General features: G+C 42.8%; 2 protein-coding genes across 6 annotated transcripts in view; one reads left to right on the forward strand and one right to left on the reverse strand.

Moving 5' to 3' along the window:
* Nucleotides 1–253: 253 nt before the first annotated feature.
* Nucleotides 254–19,270, reverse strand: tpp2 (tripeptidyl peptidase 2). 5 transcript variants are annotated; one of them, XM_034679803.1, is made up of 30 exons: nucleotides 18,792–19,169; nucleotides 16,274–16,402; nucleotides 15,998–16,093; nucleotides 15,723–15,827; nucleotides 15,479–15,603; nucleotides 15,221–15,384; nucleotides 14,981–15,135; nucleotides 14,814–14,890; nucleotides 14,601–14,728; nucleotides 14,228–14,476; nucleotides 14,031–14,146; nucleotides 13,581–13,752; nucleotides 13,326–13,483; nucleotides 13,164–13,240; nucleotides 12,963–13,069; nucleotides 11,469–11,692; nucleotides 11,261–11,377; nucleotides 11,060–11,160; nucleotides 10,862–10,958; nucleotides 10,639–10,776; nucleotides 10,308–10,552; nucleotides 9,120–9,198; nucleotides 5,840–5,878; nucleotides 5,285–5,436; nucleotides 5,099–5,195; nucleotides 4,864–4,994; nucleotides 4,083–4,332; nucleotides 3,369–3,488; nucleotides 3,180–3,278; nucleotides 254–3,131 (listed from the first exon to the last, which is right to left on the reverse strand). In XM_034679803.1, the coding sequence occupies exons 1-29, from the start codon at nucleotides 18,954–18,956 to the stop codon at nucleotides 3,189–3,191; spliced, it is 3,903 nt and encodes a 1,300-aa protein (XP_034535694.1). In that variant the 5' UTR covers nucleotides 18,957–19,169; the 3' UTR covers nucleotides 254–3,131; nucleotides 3,180–3,188. The 5 variants fall into 5 exon arrangements, with proteins under 5 accessions (XP_034535694.1, XP_034535693.1, XP_034535698.1 ...); XM_034679802.1 differs by having other exon boundaries at nucleotides 254–3,278; nucleotides 18,792–19,168; XM_034679807.1 differs by having other exon boundaries at nucleotides 254–3,278; nucleotides 11,469–11,623; nucleotides 18,792–19,166.
* Nucleotides 18,752–19,912, forward strand: part of rasa3 (RAS p21 protein activator 3) — a 54,992-nt gene continuing 53,831 nt past the window's right edge. Inside the window, exon 1 of the mRNA XM_034679810.1 lies at nucleotides 18,752–18,878. The gene's annotated coding sequence lies outside the window, so the exon portion shown is untranslated. The remainder of the gene's footprint in view (nucleotides 18,879–19,912) is intronic.

Raw genomic sequence — 19,912 nt, forward strand, 5'->3', positions numbered from 1 at the left:
TGTCAGCAGATGTGTGTCTAACATGAGTCTGGTCCTGCTGGAGGTTTCTGCCTGTTAAAGGAAGTTTTTCCTTGCCACTGTGACTTGCTAAATGCTGCAAAGTGCTCTGCTCATGGTGGATTAAGATGAGATCAGACTGAGTCTGGTCCAGAAGATGGGACTGGATCTTATCCTGTCTTGATGTTGGGTCTTTGTTGATAAGAGAGTATCTATTAGATGAATTTCTGTATACACAAGTAACGACACCAGACTCTTTCTTTCTTCCAAATCAGTTTTATTCAGTGATGTTTTCCGTCTTTGTGACTTGATTCAATGTGACCACAAAATAGTGTGACATTAGCTGGGGCATTCCCCACGTCATCAAGGAAGAATGGATATAAAATAATACTAAGAGCATACAACCTTATCTCATAACATTCTGTAAAATATTGGCATTTACTAGATTTTATGACTATAAATATAAACACTCGTCATCCAGAAGAAGCATTTCTGAAGTGTTTCCGGACACCAGCAGAGTGAGAGCAACAGAGGTGCCAGAAGATGGACGGTACAGTCCCGTGGTGAAAGTTAAGGCCATTTTTGGAGAGTCTGTCATTGGCAACGCTTACTGAAGACCTAACCTAACCTATGTCTGAGCAAAAGTGAAAACCGAGGAGACAGAGCGGGAGGAAACAGAAGATGCAAAGAGTCAATTCTGTCAGGTACCAAACCTAACTGAATCCAGTAACAGGAGGGGGTTTACATTCGTTAGCATGCACCTTCCCCTCGTGAGATGACCAGAATAAAAACAACTGCAACTTTGTAAAATCATTCTTTGGTTAAAGTGATACCACAGAATTACACTGCTTGTGTAAAAGATGTAGAAGTCATAAGGGTTGAGAATCAGGTGATTTTAAAGGACGATGCAAGTGTTTTTGTAAAGTTAAGCTCAACGACAAACCCAACGTCTGAAATGAACGCAGGGGAGTCCCACATTTAAAATTTCCTGCTGTTCTGTGCAGCCATTGTTTTTAAGTTATCTCCACATTATGCACAGCTACCACCTCAGACTCAATCACAAAGGGGTTTACGCAAACTAAGTGACTGTCTGCATCGCGGCTTGGGAGGAAGAATAGTTGGATAAAAAAGTAGTACCTCAGGTCGCACTGTGTGGATAATGATCCTCTCGTGACAGTTATAGAAGTGCATCAAGCTGTGTTTTTATCACAGTGAACATCAACTCTGCTTTATGTTTGTTTACCTCTTTAATAGTTTCACACTTAGAAGGTCAAATATATTCCTCTGCAATGACTAGGAACAATTCCTGCAGCTGTAATGGATTAAATGCCCTGAAAACTGCACCGCTGTGTTGTTTGAAACATCAGGAAATGGGCCAGCAGGTGCGATGAGGCTGTGGTTCAATCAGGTTTAAGCTACAGCAGCAACATAAACATACGACGTTAAAGTGCCACCGTGTGTTTATGAAAGTATTGCTTCATCGTGATTGCTCTGCGATATGTCGTAAAGGCAAAAAGAGAGAAATTCAGAGGAATTTGAAGAAGTGCGGTCGTACGCAGACTTGATGTTCGCTCTGATAATGAAAACCAGAGGTTGCCTGGTTTGAAATGAGCAGAAAGGCGAGCTGTGATGTGTTTTATGTGATCGTGGTAAATCAGATGAGACACTAAAAAAAAAAAATACTGGCATAGTCCTTTAAAGCAAATAAGAAAGAAAACAAAACAAACTCATGCTTCAATTCTCTAAATGGCTATCAATTCAGTTCCACTGGGAGAAAAACCCACGTACACGGAGTCTGCTCAGAGGTACACATAAAGTCATTCATAAAACACACACTCAAGAAAACGACAATGGGTACTATCAGGATTGTGTTTGAGATTAAAAATCTTCCAAATTGAAACAACTAAAATCTTCCAAATAAAACATTTTTCCTTAAACGCTAGAAGACATGCATATATGCAAAATACATCACTTAGAATAATATTTGTATTATATACCTATTGCATCTTAATATTTTATGTTACGTGTGTATGTACATTATTTTATGACACTGTGTACAGCTGCAGCGTTTTTAAAAGCTGCAGAGAAACATCTAACACTGTGTGAACATTTTACAATGAGATCTGGACCGAGGCTCTTCACGCTGCCCACAAACGCATCGGATCTGTTAGTGAGGTCTGTTGGATGGATTTCAAATGTGCTGCTCAGATCACTGCAGTATAGAGTGGGTGGCCAACACCTCTGCAGGTAGGTGTATTTATTGCTTCCACATACCTGCCAAGTCACTAAGGGCCTGCGTGCAGTACAGACGCATCGTGCTGCGGGTGTGAGCCTTGAAACAACGCGAACGCCCAAGACAGGGTCCGACTGAGGCTGCTGGTTCTGCAGGTTTCTGCAGCCAACACGCTCACGCTGTTTATCATCCCATTAGGAAAGGTAAGGTACATGTAGAAGGCACCTCAACACTGATTTGTGTACGCAAGTCAGAGCCTAAATAGACAAGACAGGACTAAATCTCAACTGAGTCAGCTCTGCGTGGCTGGAACAATCAAAATACAAAGAAAGAAGAAATAAAAGTCCGTCTCAGACTCCCTTTGGGATCAGGGGACACAAATTGACACAGCAGCAGCAGCAAGTTTCCTCGTCTCCAGAACCATGTTGGCTAGTTAAGAGCTGTCTGCTGTGAGTGGAGGGGTCTCATTTAATTTCCTTTTAGGGGGGGTGCATCCTTTCAGTCCACATCGGCCCTTTTACAGTATTTACACAAAATAATGAGGTTATTTATGAGTGTCCAGCTGAGGATGGCTGCATGAGAACTTCCAAAGTGTGTAGATGACACCAAAACGAAGAAGAGCACAAAAAGAGATCATGAAGCCTTGGCAGGAGTTTGAGCACTAACGCACTGTGATCGTGACCCGTCGAGCTGTTAGAGGTCGATGCATCGAAACGTTTACACCCAGCGCTGCGCTTCGTTTTGGTGCATCTACATGTGAAAATCCAGATGCATAGACCATGTGACCCTGAGGGGCATGAAAGTGAAATCGCAATGTAATGGACCATGTACTGCCACTCTGGTTATGCATGCATGTGTGTGTGTGTGTGTGTGTGTGTGTGTGTGTGTGTGTGTGTGTGTGTGTGTGTGTGTGTGTGTGTGTGTGTGTGTGTGTGTTTGTGTGTGTGTGACTGCGTGTCTAGAAGGGTGTGTAGTCTGCGGGGTACATGACTGGGAGCCAGTTCTCACTGAAGGTGGCGCAGTGTGTCCATCTGAGGTGACGCATGAGCTGGAAGACAAAGTAAACAAACATGGAGTGATTCACAGTGAACACAGAGAAGCAGACATCAGGAGATATAAACAGTCACTGCTCTCGTACCTGGATGCAGTTCCTCATGTTCTCTTTGCTTGGCTTCTCCTCCACCATCTTAGAGGCGTATTTTAAGGCTCGGCCGTACATCTTGTTCACGAGAGCGTGTTTGTATGAAAACATCAACACCTGAGGAAAGATGAACAAAGTGTGTTTTTGCCAAGCGGCAACCTCCGGTCTTAAAATATGAAGCCTATGCAGAAGTGGTAAGAACCGCAGTTCATTGAGCGTCCACTTGAGGCTGGCTGCAGAAACACCGGAAACCACATACACACCCATTCAAAAGAGATCATCTTTACAGCATAAATAAACATGTTTACAGCCTGGTTGAAAAAACATTATAGTCTGAATAGCCAATTTCTCTATCAGGACACACTGAACTGGGGGTGAATTTACTAAAACTTGTTATTTTTTAAGATATTAAACTTTCAAGTTTTTCCCAAATAAGGGCATGACTGACTTGACTGACAGGCGGGCAACCTGAAGCTATTAGCGAGGAGGCTAAAGACCTGCCTCTTTACCTCACACTAGCTTGGATGATTTTAGGTTGAGTTCAGCATTTCCTATATGGCACCTGCCGACAATCAGCTTCAAAATGATGGGTGATGTCATGGATACTTTGTTCATTCCTTGTACCGTCTATGGTTTTAGCTCAATGTTTCTTAAGGGTCGATCAGCCTCATCCTTTAATCTCACATGCCTACATAGTCACATGCAACCCACCTTGGAGTCGGTCAGCTCCGCCCACTTCTGCACCTCCCAGAACGTGTCCATCAGGGCTTTAGCCACGTTCTGTAGGGAGTCGTCTGAACTACTGGCCACCTGTTCCACCACCTCCTCGGCTGGCATCTGTCCCGTGGTGACAGCTACAGCGCCGTCCTGCGGTGCAGGGGGGAGCAGGAGCTGGTCAGCCAGAGCACAGCCTTTCCTGCACAGAGCGTCCAGAAGAGAGGACTTCTGCTTCTCCATGTCACTGGAACAAAGACAGTAGAACATGTGAGATTAAGACCTCAGAGGGTATTTTAAGAACTTATCAGAGTTTAAATGCTTGAGAAAAATATTATGTTAGCTGATATTATTATGTCTTTATTTAGAGCCAGGTAGACATTTTTGAGGACTCTGTATGTGGACCATCCAACCGAATTGCTAAGCCAAACAAACGCTGATGTTGTTTCAATATAATTTGTTTACTTTTATGATATTAAAGCGCCAGACTTTGTGGGTAAAGATCTGAGGCACTATTTCACAAATTACTCCCTTTTGCTTCCCAACACAGGACAGAAGTTTAAGATTAAAAGTCTTACTGAGGAGAAAGCTGACTAAATTGTGGATTGAGACAATTAAGTAAATTTTCAAATTTAAGAATTCACTTTTTTTGTGGTTGTTGTAATTTACATTTTTTGTGGTCAACCCAATCTGTGTCCTGCTCTCTTTAAAAGACTTCTCCTCGATGAAGCAGTTTGACCGTGAGCTTGTTAAAAGATTGTTTAATTTTAAGACCTACGTCTTGATAGAAGCAGCATCAGGCCGAGGGTCTGTTTTCATTGTGAGGTAAACGGCTAAAGCGGTCTGGTCGATTTGAGAGATGACGATGTCTGCTGCTGACGACACCTCCCTGAGACGTTTCACCCGCTCCTGAAGACAAACGGGAGGAGGAGAAATGATGGTGAGTGGAGATGTGTTTTTGCTTTAATGTTCCTGGAGGTGAGTCCTGAGTCCTGTTAAGAGTCTGCGTGTACCTTTTCAGAGTCCAGCTGATGCAGCCTCTGCACGTGCAGTGGAAGGTACTCAGAATAGTTTTCCCTCAGTTCTTCATAGATGGAGCTGGAGTCCAGTCTGAACAGGGAGAGGAAAACATGGTTATGTCAGAGAAAGAATAGAAAGAACAGAGCAGAGAGAGAAACGCTGAGAGCTGCAGTGCTCACTTTGTCATCCACTGGATCTTTAAGTCTCTCAGCGCTTCTGCGAACTCATCCTTCACATCCTTCTCTTTGTCTGCCTCCTTGTCCTTCTCCTTCCCTCCGTTCTTTGTTTTGTTTGGAGCAGGAATTAAATGGTAGATGACTGGAACAATATCCTGAATGAAAACACAAAAAGAGAGAAAGCTCAGTTAAATATAAAATAAATAACATTACGAACAAAATCCATGAGCTCTTTTTTTCTACTCGGAATAAAGGTGAATATGTAAGATTCTGATTCACTTTACTTAGCTTTTTATTACCCAGTTATAACATTTAAAGATTGATCTTTACAGATATGAATCATCTCACTGACCACCAGAAAACTTAACTACGCTACATCACAATAAATACCTGTCAGGGACAACAGTTTGCATATTTTAAAACAGCAATAATGACATGCTTAGACATCAGTTAAGAAGTTATAACAAATCCCATCTGTGAGTAAGGAAAAAGTATTTTCCCTGATGGTCGGAGAGCAGAGGACGCCCTGTTGTACAGTGTTTTTAGCTCATCCAGTACCTTTTTAAATTTTCCTTGTCGTTTTGCAGAGGCCTGCCCCTGGTGGTCAGAATAACACACAGTAAGGAAGAGACAACACAAACACACCAAAAAGGATTCTTCTCTTTCTTTAATCTCTCTTTCATCCTCATTAGAGACTCTAACGTCTGCTCCACCTGTCCATCACTCTGACAGAAACAGCTCAACACTGGAGTAAATGTTGCAAACTCAGGTCTCTGTCAGTCTGATTGACTCGTCTTCCTTCACAGTGAATATCTGACTTTTCTTGTTTGTATGAGATTAAAACAGTACACAGGTCTACAGCAAAGCAATGTGAAAAAAATATGAGAGAGTATTTCTGCATTGAAGCACCTGAGTCAGGAGAGTTCACGAAACGAGAAAAGAAAGCTGTCAAAACCAAAGTATGAAGACGTGTGAGGAAGAGTTCCTGCAGCCCGTGAAGAATATGAGCTCAAGAATATAAACATTTTCTGTTGTACAGACCAAATGCAGACGGCATCAGGTGAGCACACCAAAGTTTGATTCCCACTTAAAGTAATGTTTAATAAAATGATCAACAGTGGCTGGGATGATGACCATTTGTGCAGCGACTCTCCTCTGCAGACAACATTTAGAATAAAAGGTCTGGGTAACATATTAAAACCTTTTTGGCATCAACACAAGTTTTTTTTCTGCAACTAAAGTATCACTTATTCTAAAGTTAGTTCCAATGTATGTATTTCTTGTAAATGCTTTGGTTTCAGCAAAAGTTTGAGAAACTTCTTTGGGTTGGTGGAAAAATATGCTGAAAAGGAAATTCAGATTTTTCAAAGTAGTGATTTCAACATCATTTTGGTGCCAAACCTAAGGCATGACACGGACGCCTAATTAACACAGGAAGCGTGTGCGCAGCATTCCATCGTGCCTGACTTCCTGTCCTGTCCTTTCGGTGTTCAGCTTAACGCGTGCTAAGCGCTAGCTCCGGCGCCATTGGTCTAGCGGTTTAAGTGCAAGCCCCATATACTCAGTAGTGGTGCAACGGCTCATCGTTGATCCGTGATCCGTACGGATGCCTCTCCACGGTTCGGCACGGACGTGGTCCGCGGATCGGTTGATGAAAAAAAATGGTTGCGCGTCAACTCACTCGTCAAGCGCAGTGGTAGTCATGGCAAGTGAAGGAGCAGAGGAACATTATGACCCTCCTGCATCTTGTAAGTCACATGTATGGGAGCATTTTGGTTTCCCTGTGAAATACAGTGAATGCTGAATGTGCTTGAGCCACGTTATGAAATTCCGTCGCGCACCCACTAGACCAGAGGCGGTCAATACGCGGCCCGCATCCGGCCGCCTGTTTGTGGCCCCCGAACTGTTAAGGCTGATTTATACTTCTGCGTCGCCCTACGCAGCAGGGGCTGACGCGGACATGAGCCCCTCATACTTGTGCGTCGGTGTGTCCGTGTCGCGCAGCAATTCTCCGCCGAAACGCCTGAGGGCAGTGCGGTCTCTCTGATAGCCGGTCGCCTGCTTCCGGTCCCGCTACGATCTCTGTTTACTTTTCCACATCGATTCAGAGCGTGTTATGTTAATCTACAGCTGATACATGTTGCTGTTTATCATACAGACATGATTACATGAAGAATAGAGAGGAGGAGATGAAATACACGGCCGATGTGTGGCCGATGTCCGGGACCCCGGAAGTGCTGTGAATGCGGGAAAGACAGAGCCGTCGAGCGGACCAATCACAGAGCTTGCGGTCCGCGTCGGCTCTACGCGTAGTTACATTTTGGAGGAGGTGCCCGTCAGCTACGTGCGTAGGCCTCTGCGTAGGTACGGGAGCTACGCGGACCTACGGCGTAGGTTACGCCGTCGATTCGACGCAGAAGTATAAATCAGCCTTTACTCCTTCACTCTGTGTTTTGGTCGGGTCACCGCGTGTTTAGCGGGATTTTTTTCTCCATGTCAACGATACGCAGACAGGCTGTTACTGGGTCACTTAGAGTCCAATGCTGCGAGTGCAATTTTTAACTTTCACTTTCGTTTATGGAGCAGTTCGCATGTTGGCACTTTGCCAGCTGTAGGACCCTAGAATAATACGGTGTGTTCACAGTTTGCTGCTCAAAGAAAAGTGGACGGTGAAAATCAGCAAATGAAAGAAGAATAGAGTGAAACTTTTGAAGTTCCTCTTCTCCTTCACTTGCCATGCCATGAAATGCAGTGAATGAGGCAGGACTGGGCCCACAGATGCTTTGCACATGCAGTAAATTTTGAGTTGAATGTTGTTTTTATTTAATGGGCAAAGTGTTTTACAAAATAAATAGAGGGACAAAGTTATATTTGTCTTGTCTTCTTTCTTTTTTTTTTTTTTTTTGTTGATCCGAAAAATGATCCGATCCGTGACTCAAATCTGTGATACGATCCGAACCGTGAGTTTTTTGATCCGTTGCACCCCTAATACTCAGACTACAGTCCTCATACCAGCAGTCGCAGGTTCAAGTCCCGGCCTCAAACATTTGCTGCGTGTCTTCCCTTGCACTCTGCGCCCTATATTTCCTGTCTCTCTTCAGCTGTCTATCAATACAGGCAAAAATGCCTTAAAAAAAAGAAAAAAACCTTCAAAAAATAATAGTTAATAATAAAATAAAATAGAATAAAATTAAATTAGACTAGCTCTTCAGCAGAGCGGAACAGGGAGACATTCTGGAGACAGAGCTGCGGCGCTCCCTGTGTAAACATGAGCATTGACTAGAATGGGAACAGATCGGCTGTGCAGTGTGTGGCGTTGACGGATCGAGTGCGGCGCTTCCTGTGTAATTTAGGAGTGACTTTAAATAAAAAACAGTCAATACTCAGCACATGTGACACTGAAGTACATCACTTGAAGCACGGTGACCAAACTGTAAAATAAATAAATAATAATAAGTTGTTGATTGGACCTACAGCAGAGGCATGGGCAGAAAAGAACAACGGAGAAACAATAATGCCATGCAGGATCAGGAAATACAGCAACCAACTCCAGAAGCAACACACTCGACTCAGCTCATCTCTGAGGATGTTGAGATTAAAAACATCCAAATACAGAATCTGAGAAACAACCATCATCAGTCTTCAACCCGTACCTCAGGACCACACACTTTATTAACTTTATAATAATTACATTTTTCATTTTATCAACATTATAATCAGACAACAGAGTCAAATCCCTGATGAGTAAGGAGTGTGAAAACGTCCTAACTTAAGATCCTGAGGAGAAGGGTTGATAACTTAGAGATAAAAGAAGGAAATGACAAATAAGGCCACTCACTGCTTTCTTGCCATACTCGCTCTTAGGGACAACCAGAGACCCCGAAATATAACAGCCTGGACTCGTGCCCTTTGGGATCCTGAAAGAGGGGAGAAACAAAAGAGAGAAAGACAGCGATAGAGAGAGAGAAGAGGCGGGGAGATCGAACAGGATGTGATGGTGTTAATATGCAGAATATTAAACTAAGAGCTGCTACAAATATTAAAAGCTGTTAAATTAACTGCCAGCTGTTTTCAAAATGAACTCATCAGATAAAGAATTTAAAAGGCGAGTTTATCTGATTCTGGCTTTTTAAAATTAATATTCCTTAGGGCCCTGTGGGCCGAGCAGTTTAAGCATGCGCCCAATGTACAGAGTCCTTGTCACAGGGGCTGGACCATTTATTGCATGTCTTCCCCTCTCCATTCTTCCCACACCTCATCCCCTACTCATCCCTCCTTACATCAACCTCTACTCATCCCTCCTTACTTTGACCCCTACCCCTACCCCTACCCATCTCTCCTCTCCTCGACAACAACTAATCCCCCTTAACTCGACTCCTACCCATCCCTCCTTACCTCGGCCCCTACTCTACCATGACTCCTACTCATCCCTCCTTACCTCAACCCCTATTCATCCCTCCTTAATTAGACCCCTAGACATCCCCCTTCACCTCGGCCCCTACTCTACCTCAACCCTTCTAAACCCTCCTTAACTCGACCCCTACTCATCACTTCTTACCTCGACCCCTACTGGTCCCTCCTTTCCTCGACCCCTACGCATCCCTCCTAACATTGACCCCCACTCATCCCTCCTTACTTTGACCCCTACCCCTACCCATCCCTCCTAACCCCTACCAACCCCCTTAACTAGACTCCTACCCATCCCTCCTTACCTCAGCCCCTACTTTTCCTCGACCCCTACTCATCCCTCCTTACATTGGCCCCTACTTGTTCCTATTTACTCGTCACTCCTTACCCATACACCCCTACACACATCTCCTTACCTCAACCCCTACTCAACCCTCCTTACATCGACCCCTACCCATCCCTTCTCACCTCCACCCTTTAACTCAAACTTAAAGTGCACCATCATGCTGTTTCGTTTTTGATGTTTCCGCATGAGGTTTTGTTTACGTACTACAGTGAGTCTTGTTAGAAATTTAAGAACAAACACGGTCGTGGTCTTGTTAGTGAAGAAGTCACTCACTTGTCGTCTGGCAGGGATGTGACGTAGAAAGGCTGCATGGAGCCCGGGCACAGGGTGACAGAGTTGGACTTCTTCTTGGCCATGAGGGCTGCACGATGCGTCTCATAGACATCCAGACTGAGAGTGGTGGACAGACGGTGAGAAACAACAAATGGTAGATCCTTCAGGCGCTCCAACTCGCTGGACTGCTCGTGGCGGACCTGCAGGCGCACAGTGAAGTCGCCCTTTTCCAGCTTCAGTGAATACTAGAGACGTTAAAAAATGAGGGAAAAGGGTATGAGACTCCTGAAAGCAAACACCTGTTAGATCTTGAAGTGAAACTCATGTTTACCTGGTGCGGGTAGGCGTCCCCTGAACCCAGTAACCTTTTGTTTTGATCGAACAGCATCCAGAGCTGACTGTCAAACTCAGACTCGTACAGAAGCTCACAGAGCATGGGGCAGCTGGGGGTGACCTCTCCACTCTTAGGCTGAGGATCCATAAAAATACAGATGTATTAACATAGAAAGAGGTTAAAGACCAAGCTTTTTTATCTCGTATGAATTTAAAAGTACCTGGTGAAAGCTGTAGGCGAGAACAATCTCATAGAGTTGTCTGTTATTGGGGAGAACGTCCCTCATCCCAAGAGCTTTAATCTTTGAGCTGATGGGTCTGTAACAACAACAGGGCACAGACATGTACTGCACTGACAGGGAACAACAAACCTGTGTGTGTGTGTTATTGGGTGTGTGATTGTGTGTTTGTGTTGTTACCTCAGAGGCTGAACCCAGGACTTGAGGGTGATAGTTGGAGACACCTCTTCATACCTCAGAGGCGACGACACTTCAAAGTTTGTGACTCCCTCTGAGGCGTGCTGCAGACACAAACGAGGGTCACAGAAATGAAAGTGATGCTCTCTGAGCTGTAGGCTGAGTTGTCTGTGTCGATTAAACATGTTTGTGTTCTCTCCTTACTATGTGCAGAGGCGAAGGGGAAGTGTGGAGTCCATGGAAAGAGATGCTGTAGTCCACTGTGACGTCTCCCAGGCTCGCCCACCACCGAGCGATACACAACTCTACTACCTTCCCCGACTGGAGAGGAGACGGAACACAAAACGGAATAAACCCACTGATATGACCTTTACATGTTGTTATATATATATATATTCTAAAAGAAGCATACCAGCACGGGGAAAGCCTCGGTTAATGAGCCTCTTTCTAACAGCGAAGAGAACTTGTAGAACTCGTTGGCTCTGTATGCTTTCTGTTTGACCAGGTGCACCGCGTGGAGAACAAACTTTGATGACACATCTCCCGAATGAGAGGTCAGAGTGATCTCTGTGGGAGGGAGACGGGGAGACGGAGGCGGAGAAACAGGAGAACAATACAGAGAGAGGATATAAATAACTGAAAGGCAAGAGGTGAGAGCAGAATGCCGAGAATGGAAGAAGAGGAAACAACAAGTTTAGGATTAGAGATCTACACTGACTTTTGATATTCCTGACAGATTAGATTTCTACTCATGATAATGAACATTAAAGAGTAATTTCAAAGTTGCCAAGAATGAAGCAGCAATGATACTGTAATGTAAGATATTGAGAGATTCATTTTTTTTAAACACAATATATCAGAATCTGGTTTTGGTTTTCTCACGTTTTTTTGCTGCACAATCCAACACAATTTATAGCCCTTAATAAGAGGGGAATAACAAGTACACTACTCACAAAAAGTTCAGGATATTCAGATGAAATTTCAGAATGCACCTTTAATGCACTGTAAACTTTACAGGTGACCTTCTCTAAACTTTTGAATGCACATGTCCATCTGTTTAATGTGTCAGTACTTATTGCAGAACAAGCTGTTCTCTAACAAGGATCACAACAAGTGTCTGATCCAGAAATCCACCACTAAATGTTCTAGTTTGTATTTAAACCGTCCTCTTCGTCATGCTGTTCACATTCTGAGACCAGGAGGATGCCTAACAATCCATCAACAACAGGACTGAGTCGCCGTGTAGAGGGTCGTAACCCGGCACCCCAGAACCTGAATGACCTAAGGGAAGCCCTTCAAGAAGAGAGGGACGCCTCAGCAGATGATAAGTCGACTTGTGAGCAGCAGGAGACGTCGATGTCGAGCTGTGATTTATTCTCAAGGTCACATGACGAGTTATTGAGACATGTTTTGTTGTGGTGTGCCCTCCACTGTTGTTAGCTTTTGTTTCAATAAGCTGTTTGAGATGAAGGAATTACGCTTTTACTTAAATACCCTACATACTTTCAAGATGTAATATCACTGCAACGTGAACATTTTACTTTTTCCATAAATTTCACCCGAAAGTCGAATATCCCGAACATTTTGTGAGTAGTGTATCTTTACAAATGTAACCAAAGTGCAAAGATGGCCGACAACGACTGGTTAGAATTATTGTTTAGCTGTGCATGTTTGTAAAAGCTGATAGTAAAATCTATAAAAATGGAGATGTGGGAAACTTCCTGAAACACAAGCTGAACGGAAATTTACAGAACAATTTATGAGCTTCTGCAACACTCTCTGATAAGGGAAGCTCGTATTGATTGTCCTATTAATGATGGCTCACAATAAGGCTATCAATCCATCATATCCAGTTTCATTCATCACACACACACACACACACACACAGAAACACAGAGACACTGACCCGCCCAGGAGGCTCCCTGAGGAACTGTGATGAAGTGGCGTCTGATCTGGCCCGGTCTAAAGTGGACGTCTGTGAAACTCAGCTCCTGATTGCGGTTATCTGTCACTCTGTCAGATCAAAGTGAGAAAAACGGGATAATGAGACTCGAGCACTCTACGGACTCACTGCAGAAAAAAAAGCCTGCATGAGATAAGAGCTTACTTGGCAGGGATAACAACTGTGATGGGGACTCTGAAAAGAGGGCCGCAGGTCGGAGCTGCTGTATCGTAACCACACACCTGAGAAGGAAAGAGAGCAGCATGAACACTGATAGACTCAGAGGCAACGTCAATCTCTCACTCCTCTTTATTTTAGTGTCTCTACCTCCGTGTAGTGCACTCCTTCTCTCAGTCCCACAGGATCGATGCGGACATTGACGTGACGACACTGGTTCATCAGCTCCAGATGGGAGGGGCACTGAACCCACGGGGCGGCACACGTCAGCGCCAAGTGGAGCTGCAAGGAGATTCGCTCAGAGTTTCCTGTGATGGATGATACAAGAAAATAATTGATGTTAGAGAAAAATAACACAGTTACATATTAAAGGTTTTATAGGAGTTGTGTAGCTGTGAGCAGTACCTGTGTTCTCCGGGAAGATGGGTTCGATTCCTACTCCGTGATCTGAGGGTGCAAGAATCTGGGCTGGGTCCCTGAGGTAGATGCCTCTCTGTGATCCTACGCTTACCGAGAAACCGAGATTGCTCGTGGGTAAAGAGGCGTGTTGAGTGAGGTAGTCTAATGCCTTGTCAACCTGAGAGGAACACAGACATGGACATTAATAAAAAACAGAACATGCTTTGACCGTTACAAGATACAAAAAAAACCCTTCTGGATTTTCTTTGAGAACAAATGACTAAATAATTGAAATACTGTCCAACATGTCGAAATCTCAAAACTGAAAATTTGCTAAAGTAACTAAAGATGTTTCAGGTTTTGCATATTACTTGTGCATTGCTTTGTATAGTGCAAATGTGGGAGAAGGAAGTGTCTTCTCTATCGTGGTTAGCAAGTCGTGCCGTAGTCCTTCACCTGGATTATTCCGTGGCCCTGTGCGAACACCTCGATGTCATCAACCTTCATCGCTGTGTTTTCCAGCGCTCTCCTCACAGCAGGAACAGAGGGAGGGATCCCGTTCTGCTTCAATCCTTTGATGCACAGAAACACATCAGATTGTTATCCTTGCACATTTAATTTCATGTAACATCAGTCTTTGACTATGGACTCACCTGAGAGGATGAGCGCGATGCCTCCACAGGCGTTAGGTGATGACATGGATGTGCCGTTCATCAGCTGGGTCCCACGAAGAGTCCAGTTGGGTACAGATGCAATGGCCCCTCCAGGAGCACTGATGCTGACCCCAAGGGCCCCGTCTGTACTGGGGCCCCTGGAGGACCAGGTGTACTGGTTGGGAGGCAGCTTTTCCCTCAGAGAGTACTCTGCCACCATCATGTCTGGAGTCACATATGCTCCAACTCCTACGAACAGAGGACAGCAGGAGTGAGGGGTGTAATGTAGGATATCTTGGGCTCTTCTGTGAAGTTGAATGTTCAGCACTTCATCAGAGGTTTAAATAAACACGTGTCTCATTGCTGTGTGTACCTATAACACTGCCGGTGGTTCCCCCGGGGCAGCCAACTGTTGAGAGGCAGGGACCGTTGTTTCCTGCGCTTGAAACAAACATCACATTGTGCTTCTGCACCGCCTCTGTGATCACCTCGCAAATCCTCCTGAAAACAGCAAGCACACACAAAATCTGTTACCATGTGTGCAAAATAAACCCACACAAACACACCCCTTTGTCTCAATACTTACCCAGAATTGGGCCAGTGGGTGGCTTCCCCATAGCTATAATTAACTAGGTCACACTTGTAGTTGATGACTTCAATCATCTTTAAGAGACAAACGGATAAAACATGTAAGTTATCACAAAATTTTAGACAAACTGCTCATTTTTACTTCAAACAGTGAGGTAAATTTACCGCGCGGATGAGTCCTGTGCCAGTTTCCATGGTACTGAGGCGGGTGTCTCCGATCTTCAGAGCCAGGATTTGGGCACCAGGGGCCACACCATTGCGCTCAGGTTCCTCTGGGAAGTAGCCTGCTGCAATGCTCGCCACGTGTGTCCCATGAGCCCCTTTAAATGCATACATGGCAGGTTAGTCTGGAGAATACACTGAACAGACTACATTAAGAAGGCTGATTGCTTCAGGATATCTTACCTCCACTGGTAACGATGCAGAGAGTGTTTCCCTCATCATAAATATTGACAGAGTAGTTGAGCATCTCAGCGTTTCCTAATGTGGCATACTCCTGAGACTCTTTGTAAGAGCTCAACACTGTGCACTGGGACAGCTCTCCACACTCGGAGGTATCGACCACAGCCCTGAAGAGGAAAGAATAGTATCAGGCAATGTAAGCAATAAATAAACGCAAGATGAACAGTCATGGAGATTGTAGAAAAAGGGAGTTTGGCTTACTTCCATGTGACGCCGTCATGCCAAAGTACACAGTCGTACACAGGGCCGGGATCGCTGTACTTCTTTTCTAGTGATGCCAGGAGCTCTGACTGACTCTGCAGCTCCTCTTTCTGCAACTTCTCCATCTGAGGAAAGGAAGTCAGGCAGAGGATGGAGAAAAGTTAGGAAATGCAGCATATTGGTGAGTAGTAAATGCATATAAACACTGACAAGTACACAGGGGAATCTGTTGTAAAGGTCTGACCTGTGTGGGTGTTGGGTGAGCGAGGTCAAACTCTTCTGACTTGCGTGAGACTTCAGCGAGTGCTGCTCTGTGCGGGGGGTCCCACATCTTCTCCTTTCGCTCTTTCTAGAATGCAAAAGTAGAAAACCACATCAAAGCTTAAAGTTTAGGTTATTAGTCCCCAAAGATCTGGCACTGTGAATGCCACCGGAGCCTTAATCGCTTTGCACAACCATCAAGTTGCACAATGAAACTCATTACACACAGAGTACAGTAATAATGTCAGGTCTCCCTACCTGTATTCTCTCCTTAAGTGCCTTAGGGAAAAATTCATAGCCATTTTTAACTCCAATGCGATACTTCCCTGATGGATTGACCCAGGCAGGAGGAATCTGGAAGACATAAAAAGACACTGTGTGAGACAAATATGAAGACAAATCCTTTTCAGAGCAGGTATTTGGTGGGGTCAAGCACAGTTAGATTTGGAAAGAACTACCAAGAGGAGTCATTACAGATCCCCACAGACGAATGTGAGATGTGGGCTGCTACCTGGGTCTCACATGGGTACATACCTTGAGTGTTCTACCAGAGAGGCCAGCTACAGTCCCATCTTTGGGTTCTGCAAGAGTGGTCATGCTCACATCACCGCTGCCTGTTGTATCAATGATGTCAATGATCTTTGGCTTCCCCTCAGTTGTGACCTGTAGAAGAAATCAGAGATAAATAAGGACAATCAAGGTGGGAGGCACATTTTCAGTCATCTATACTGGATTCCAGGCTTCAAATATCATCACTTTTCACTTAACCCTCCTGTTACCCTTAAATTTACCAACATCTTTTATCCTTGGGGTCAATTTGACTCTGCAATTTAAACCTCCAGAAACTGATTGTTACCCAGGTTTATATGTCAGGTACTTTATGTTTCTCTGTTGACTACCTAAATAGCCTTTTAAATAAAATATATTTAAAGCATAAACATAATTTAAAGCATTTAGAAGGACTTTATTTGTAAAACAGAACATCAAACTGCTGCGAGTTTGTCACGCTCTCGTCTGCCCTGACTTGTTTCTATGTTATCAAAAGGTATGACGCAGGACACATCATTGAATGTCTTTAGAGACATGGTTGCTGGAAATATCATATCTCAATCTGAAGGTTGGCGGTTCGATCCCAGCTCCTTTACATGCGGAAGTGTCCTTGGTTATAATGACCTCAATACCATCCAAAACAACTAAAACAAATGTGTGTAAAATGCATAGACTGTATAAAAACGTCACCCATCTGTTTCTGAAGCGCTGTTTTGAGACCAATCGTCGGTGGGACCCATATTGCTGCTGTTGAGCGATTGTGACGTAAAGAGGCGGGCTTTGAGCCTCCTAGCCAACAGCTACTGTGTTCCCGCCAATCAAGTCAGCTGTGCCTCTCATTGGAAGACTCCTAATCTCAATATCTTCAAAATTGCCACTTTATGAAAAAATTCACCTCCCTTACAGTGTGTGCCGATTGAGAAATGAGCTACCCAGATTACACTTTTATACCAAGCTGTAAATATGTTTATTTCTGCTGTAAAGATTGTATTGTTTTAATTGGTGTGTATGTGGTTTCCAGTACTTCCAGAGCCAGCCTCAAGCGGACCCTTGATGAAATGCAGTTTTTAGACCAGAGTTTGCCGCTTGGTAAAATGTTGATATTTCTTATGTTTTATACGGTTAAAACAGCCTGAGGTCAAATTGACCCAAAGGAACACCGATGCCTAAATGTTTTTTTACAGGAAATTAACATATCAACATTTTAATTTTATGTTTTACCAGTTGTTGCCATTAAATTAGGAAAAGTCATGAAATATGAAGCCAAAAAAAAGATGTTAGTCATTAATTTAGAGACATTAAACATTGAATGGGGTCCAATTTAAACGTAAACTAAACACACATTTATTCAGTCTCTGTTTTATTGATATTTTTAGCCTTAGTTTTATTTTTCAACTCTTATCCTTACCCTTTTTTTTTTATCTACTTATTTTAACTATTTTTATTCTTAATTTTGATGCTTTAACTTATTTTAATTACACATATTTTATTTTTGGTGTTCATTGGTCTCTATTTTATTTTATTTTATGTTGTTCCTATTTTTAATTTGTATTATTATTACTATTTTCTTATTATTATTATTATTATTATTATTCTTATTATTATTATTGTCCCCTAATATGTCTTGCCTTTGTTTTATTTCTGCTTCTTTCTTGTTTTTCAAATCATTGTAAAGCACTTTAGGTTGCATTTGATTTGTATGAAAGGTGCTATATAAATAATGCTTGATTGATTGATTGATTGATTGATTGATTGATTGATTGATTGATTGATTGATTGAATAGATCCCAAGGATAATAGGAGGGTTAAATTTGGGTTTTATGCCATTCAGGTGACTTCAAGTGCCTTGCAAAAGGTAGTTCTACCCCTACCCTTGTTTACTCAGGGTGCAATTCAGTCTCTGCCCTTTTAAGCACAGCCCACGCAGGGTGACATGTGGTTTAAACATAATGTTAGTCTTCAATTTAAACGTACAGCATTCAAAGCACCCTTGTTATATGAACATAATCACCTACTTCTGCTGAAGTATTGGAGCTACAAATGTGAAGCTAGTGGACTAGATTCCGGTGTGACTTGGCAGTTAACGTGAATTAAGGCTCTTTAACTGACAATTAGCCACATATGTTAATATGTTAGTTAAATTACTCTTTATTTAGTTTTTGTAGCAGAAGTGTTGGCAGAAAACTGACAGCAGGAAGTGTAATTATAGAGGAATACGAGGAAATGTGAAGCGGACACATTCTGCTATCAGACACCATGCTAACTGTGCTAAACGTAAAGCAGCAGGTTTTGAAGAAGTGAAGCTCTGAGAAACATTTTGACTTCTGATAATAAAATATTAACTCTTTTTTATTTAGTTGATTTGGTTGTCACATAATCTGTTGTTGTATTTGTCATATTTTGGTGTTGTGTTGCTAGCTAGCTGCATGTAGCCGTTGGGCCTGTAGCTAGCTAACAGCCGTTAACGGCTCGGATCCGACCTGAGACAGCCGGTGAGGGTTACCTGCATGCCGGGGGCCCCGGGGTCCACGCCGGTGTCCAGGATGGCGATGAGCACCCCTCGGCCATCGTACTCGGGGAACCTGGTGAGGTAAGACGAGGCGCCTGTTTCTTTTTTGGGGAGCAGCCCGTGAAAGGGGAACGGTTCTTCAGTAGAATGAGCAGCCATGATAAAAAGAGCGACAATGAAAACAAAGCAGCGAAATGGGGAAGAAGAGCCGGACGGAGGGAGAGAGAAACGGGGAGGAGGAGAGAGGTTTAAAGGGGCAGTGCGGGTCCCTTAGCAACCTTCTTCAACATGCATGTAGTTAAACATGCTTTTTAAAGCTTGAACTACTCATAATTATTATCACATTACATTGTTTAGCACAACTCTATCCACATGTTTTATTTTAAATAGCTGGTAAATGTTGCCTCCCTGTATTTGCTCTGCAGTGACCCTGAGATCACCATGTTCCAGTTGTTGTGCCTCACTTTGACCACAGTGAACTTTTTGTTTTTGCACCATAAGATCCTTTTCTAAAAATTTGATCTTGGAGGATACTTTTTTGACCTTATGTATCAACACTTTTTAATTTAATTTAATTTAATTTAATATAATTTAATTTAATTTTTTTATTTAATTTAATTAAATTTAATTAAATTCAACTTAATTTAATTCAATTCAATTCAATTGTATTGTATTTTTATTCATATTTATATCTTATTTTATTCGTTCTTATTCGTATATAAGAGCATACTGTACTGCATAACTTTTATGCACCAAAACTGTGGGACTCTCTTCCTCTGGACATTAAAGCGGCGACCTCTCTGGGTGTTTTTAAAGTAAACTAAAGACTTAGTTTAAAGACTAACCTGGAGTTATTTATTTTATCCCTGGACTGCATTATTACCATTATGACCATTGTTTTAGCACGATTTTTACTTATTTTAATTATATTATATTATATTATATTATATTATATTATATTATATTATATTATATTATATTATATTATATTATATTATATTGCATGACATTACATTACATTGTATTATATCATATCATATCATATCATATTATTATTTATTTGTTTATTTTTCTGGTATTTATCTGATTTTATATTATGAATTTGGTCGTCATGA

The sequence above is a fragment of the Notolabrus celidotus genome, chromosome 3 (genome assembly GCF_009762535.1).
Source record: "Notolabrus celidotus isolate fNotCel1 chromosome 3, fNotCel1.pri, whole genome shotgun sequence".
NCBI classification, from domain to species: domain Eukaryota; kingdom Metazoa; phylum Chordata; class Actinopteri; order Labriformes; family Labridae; genus Notolabrus; species Notolabrus celidotus.

What these genes read in the sequence shown, in the direction of transcription:
- tpp2 (XM_034679803.1), bottom strand. Translation starts at nt 18,956, where the DNA reads ATGGCTGCTCATTCTACTGAAGAACCGTTCCCCTTTCACGGGCTGCTC. An exon ending in CATCGCGCTCATCCTCTCAG is followed by an intron (nt 14,147 to 14,227) that starts GTGAGTCCATAG and finishes TGTGCATCAAAG; the next exon opens with GATTGAAGCAGAACGGGATC. An exon ending in ATCAGCTGGACTCTGAAAAG is followed by an intron (nt 4,995 to 5,098) that starts GTACACGCAGAC and finishes GTTTGTCTTCAG; the next exon opens with GAGCGGGTGAAACGTCTCAG.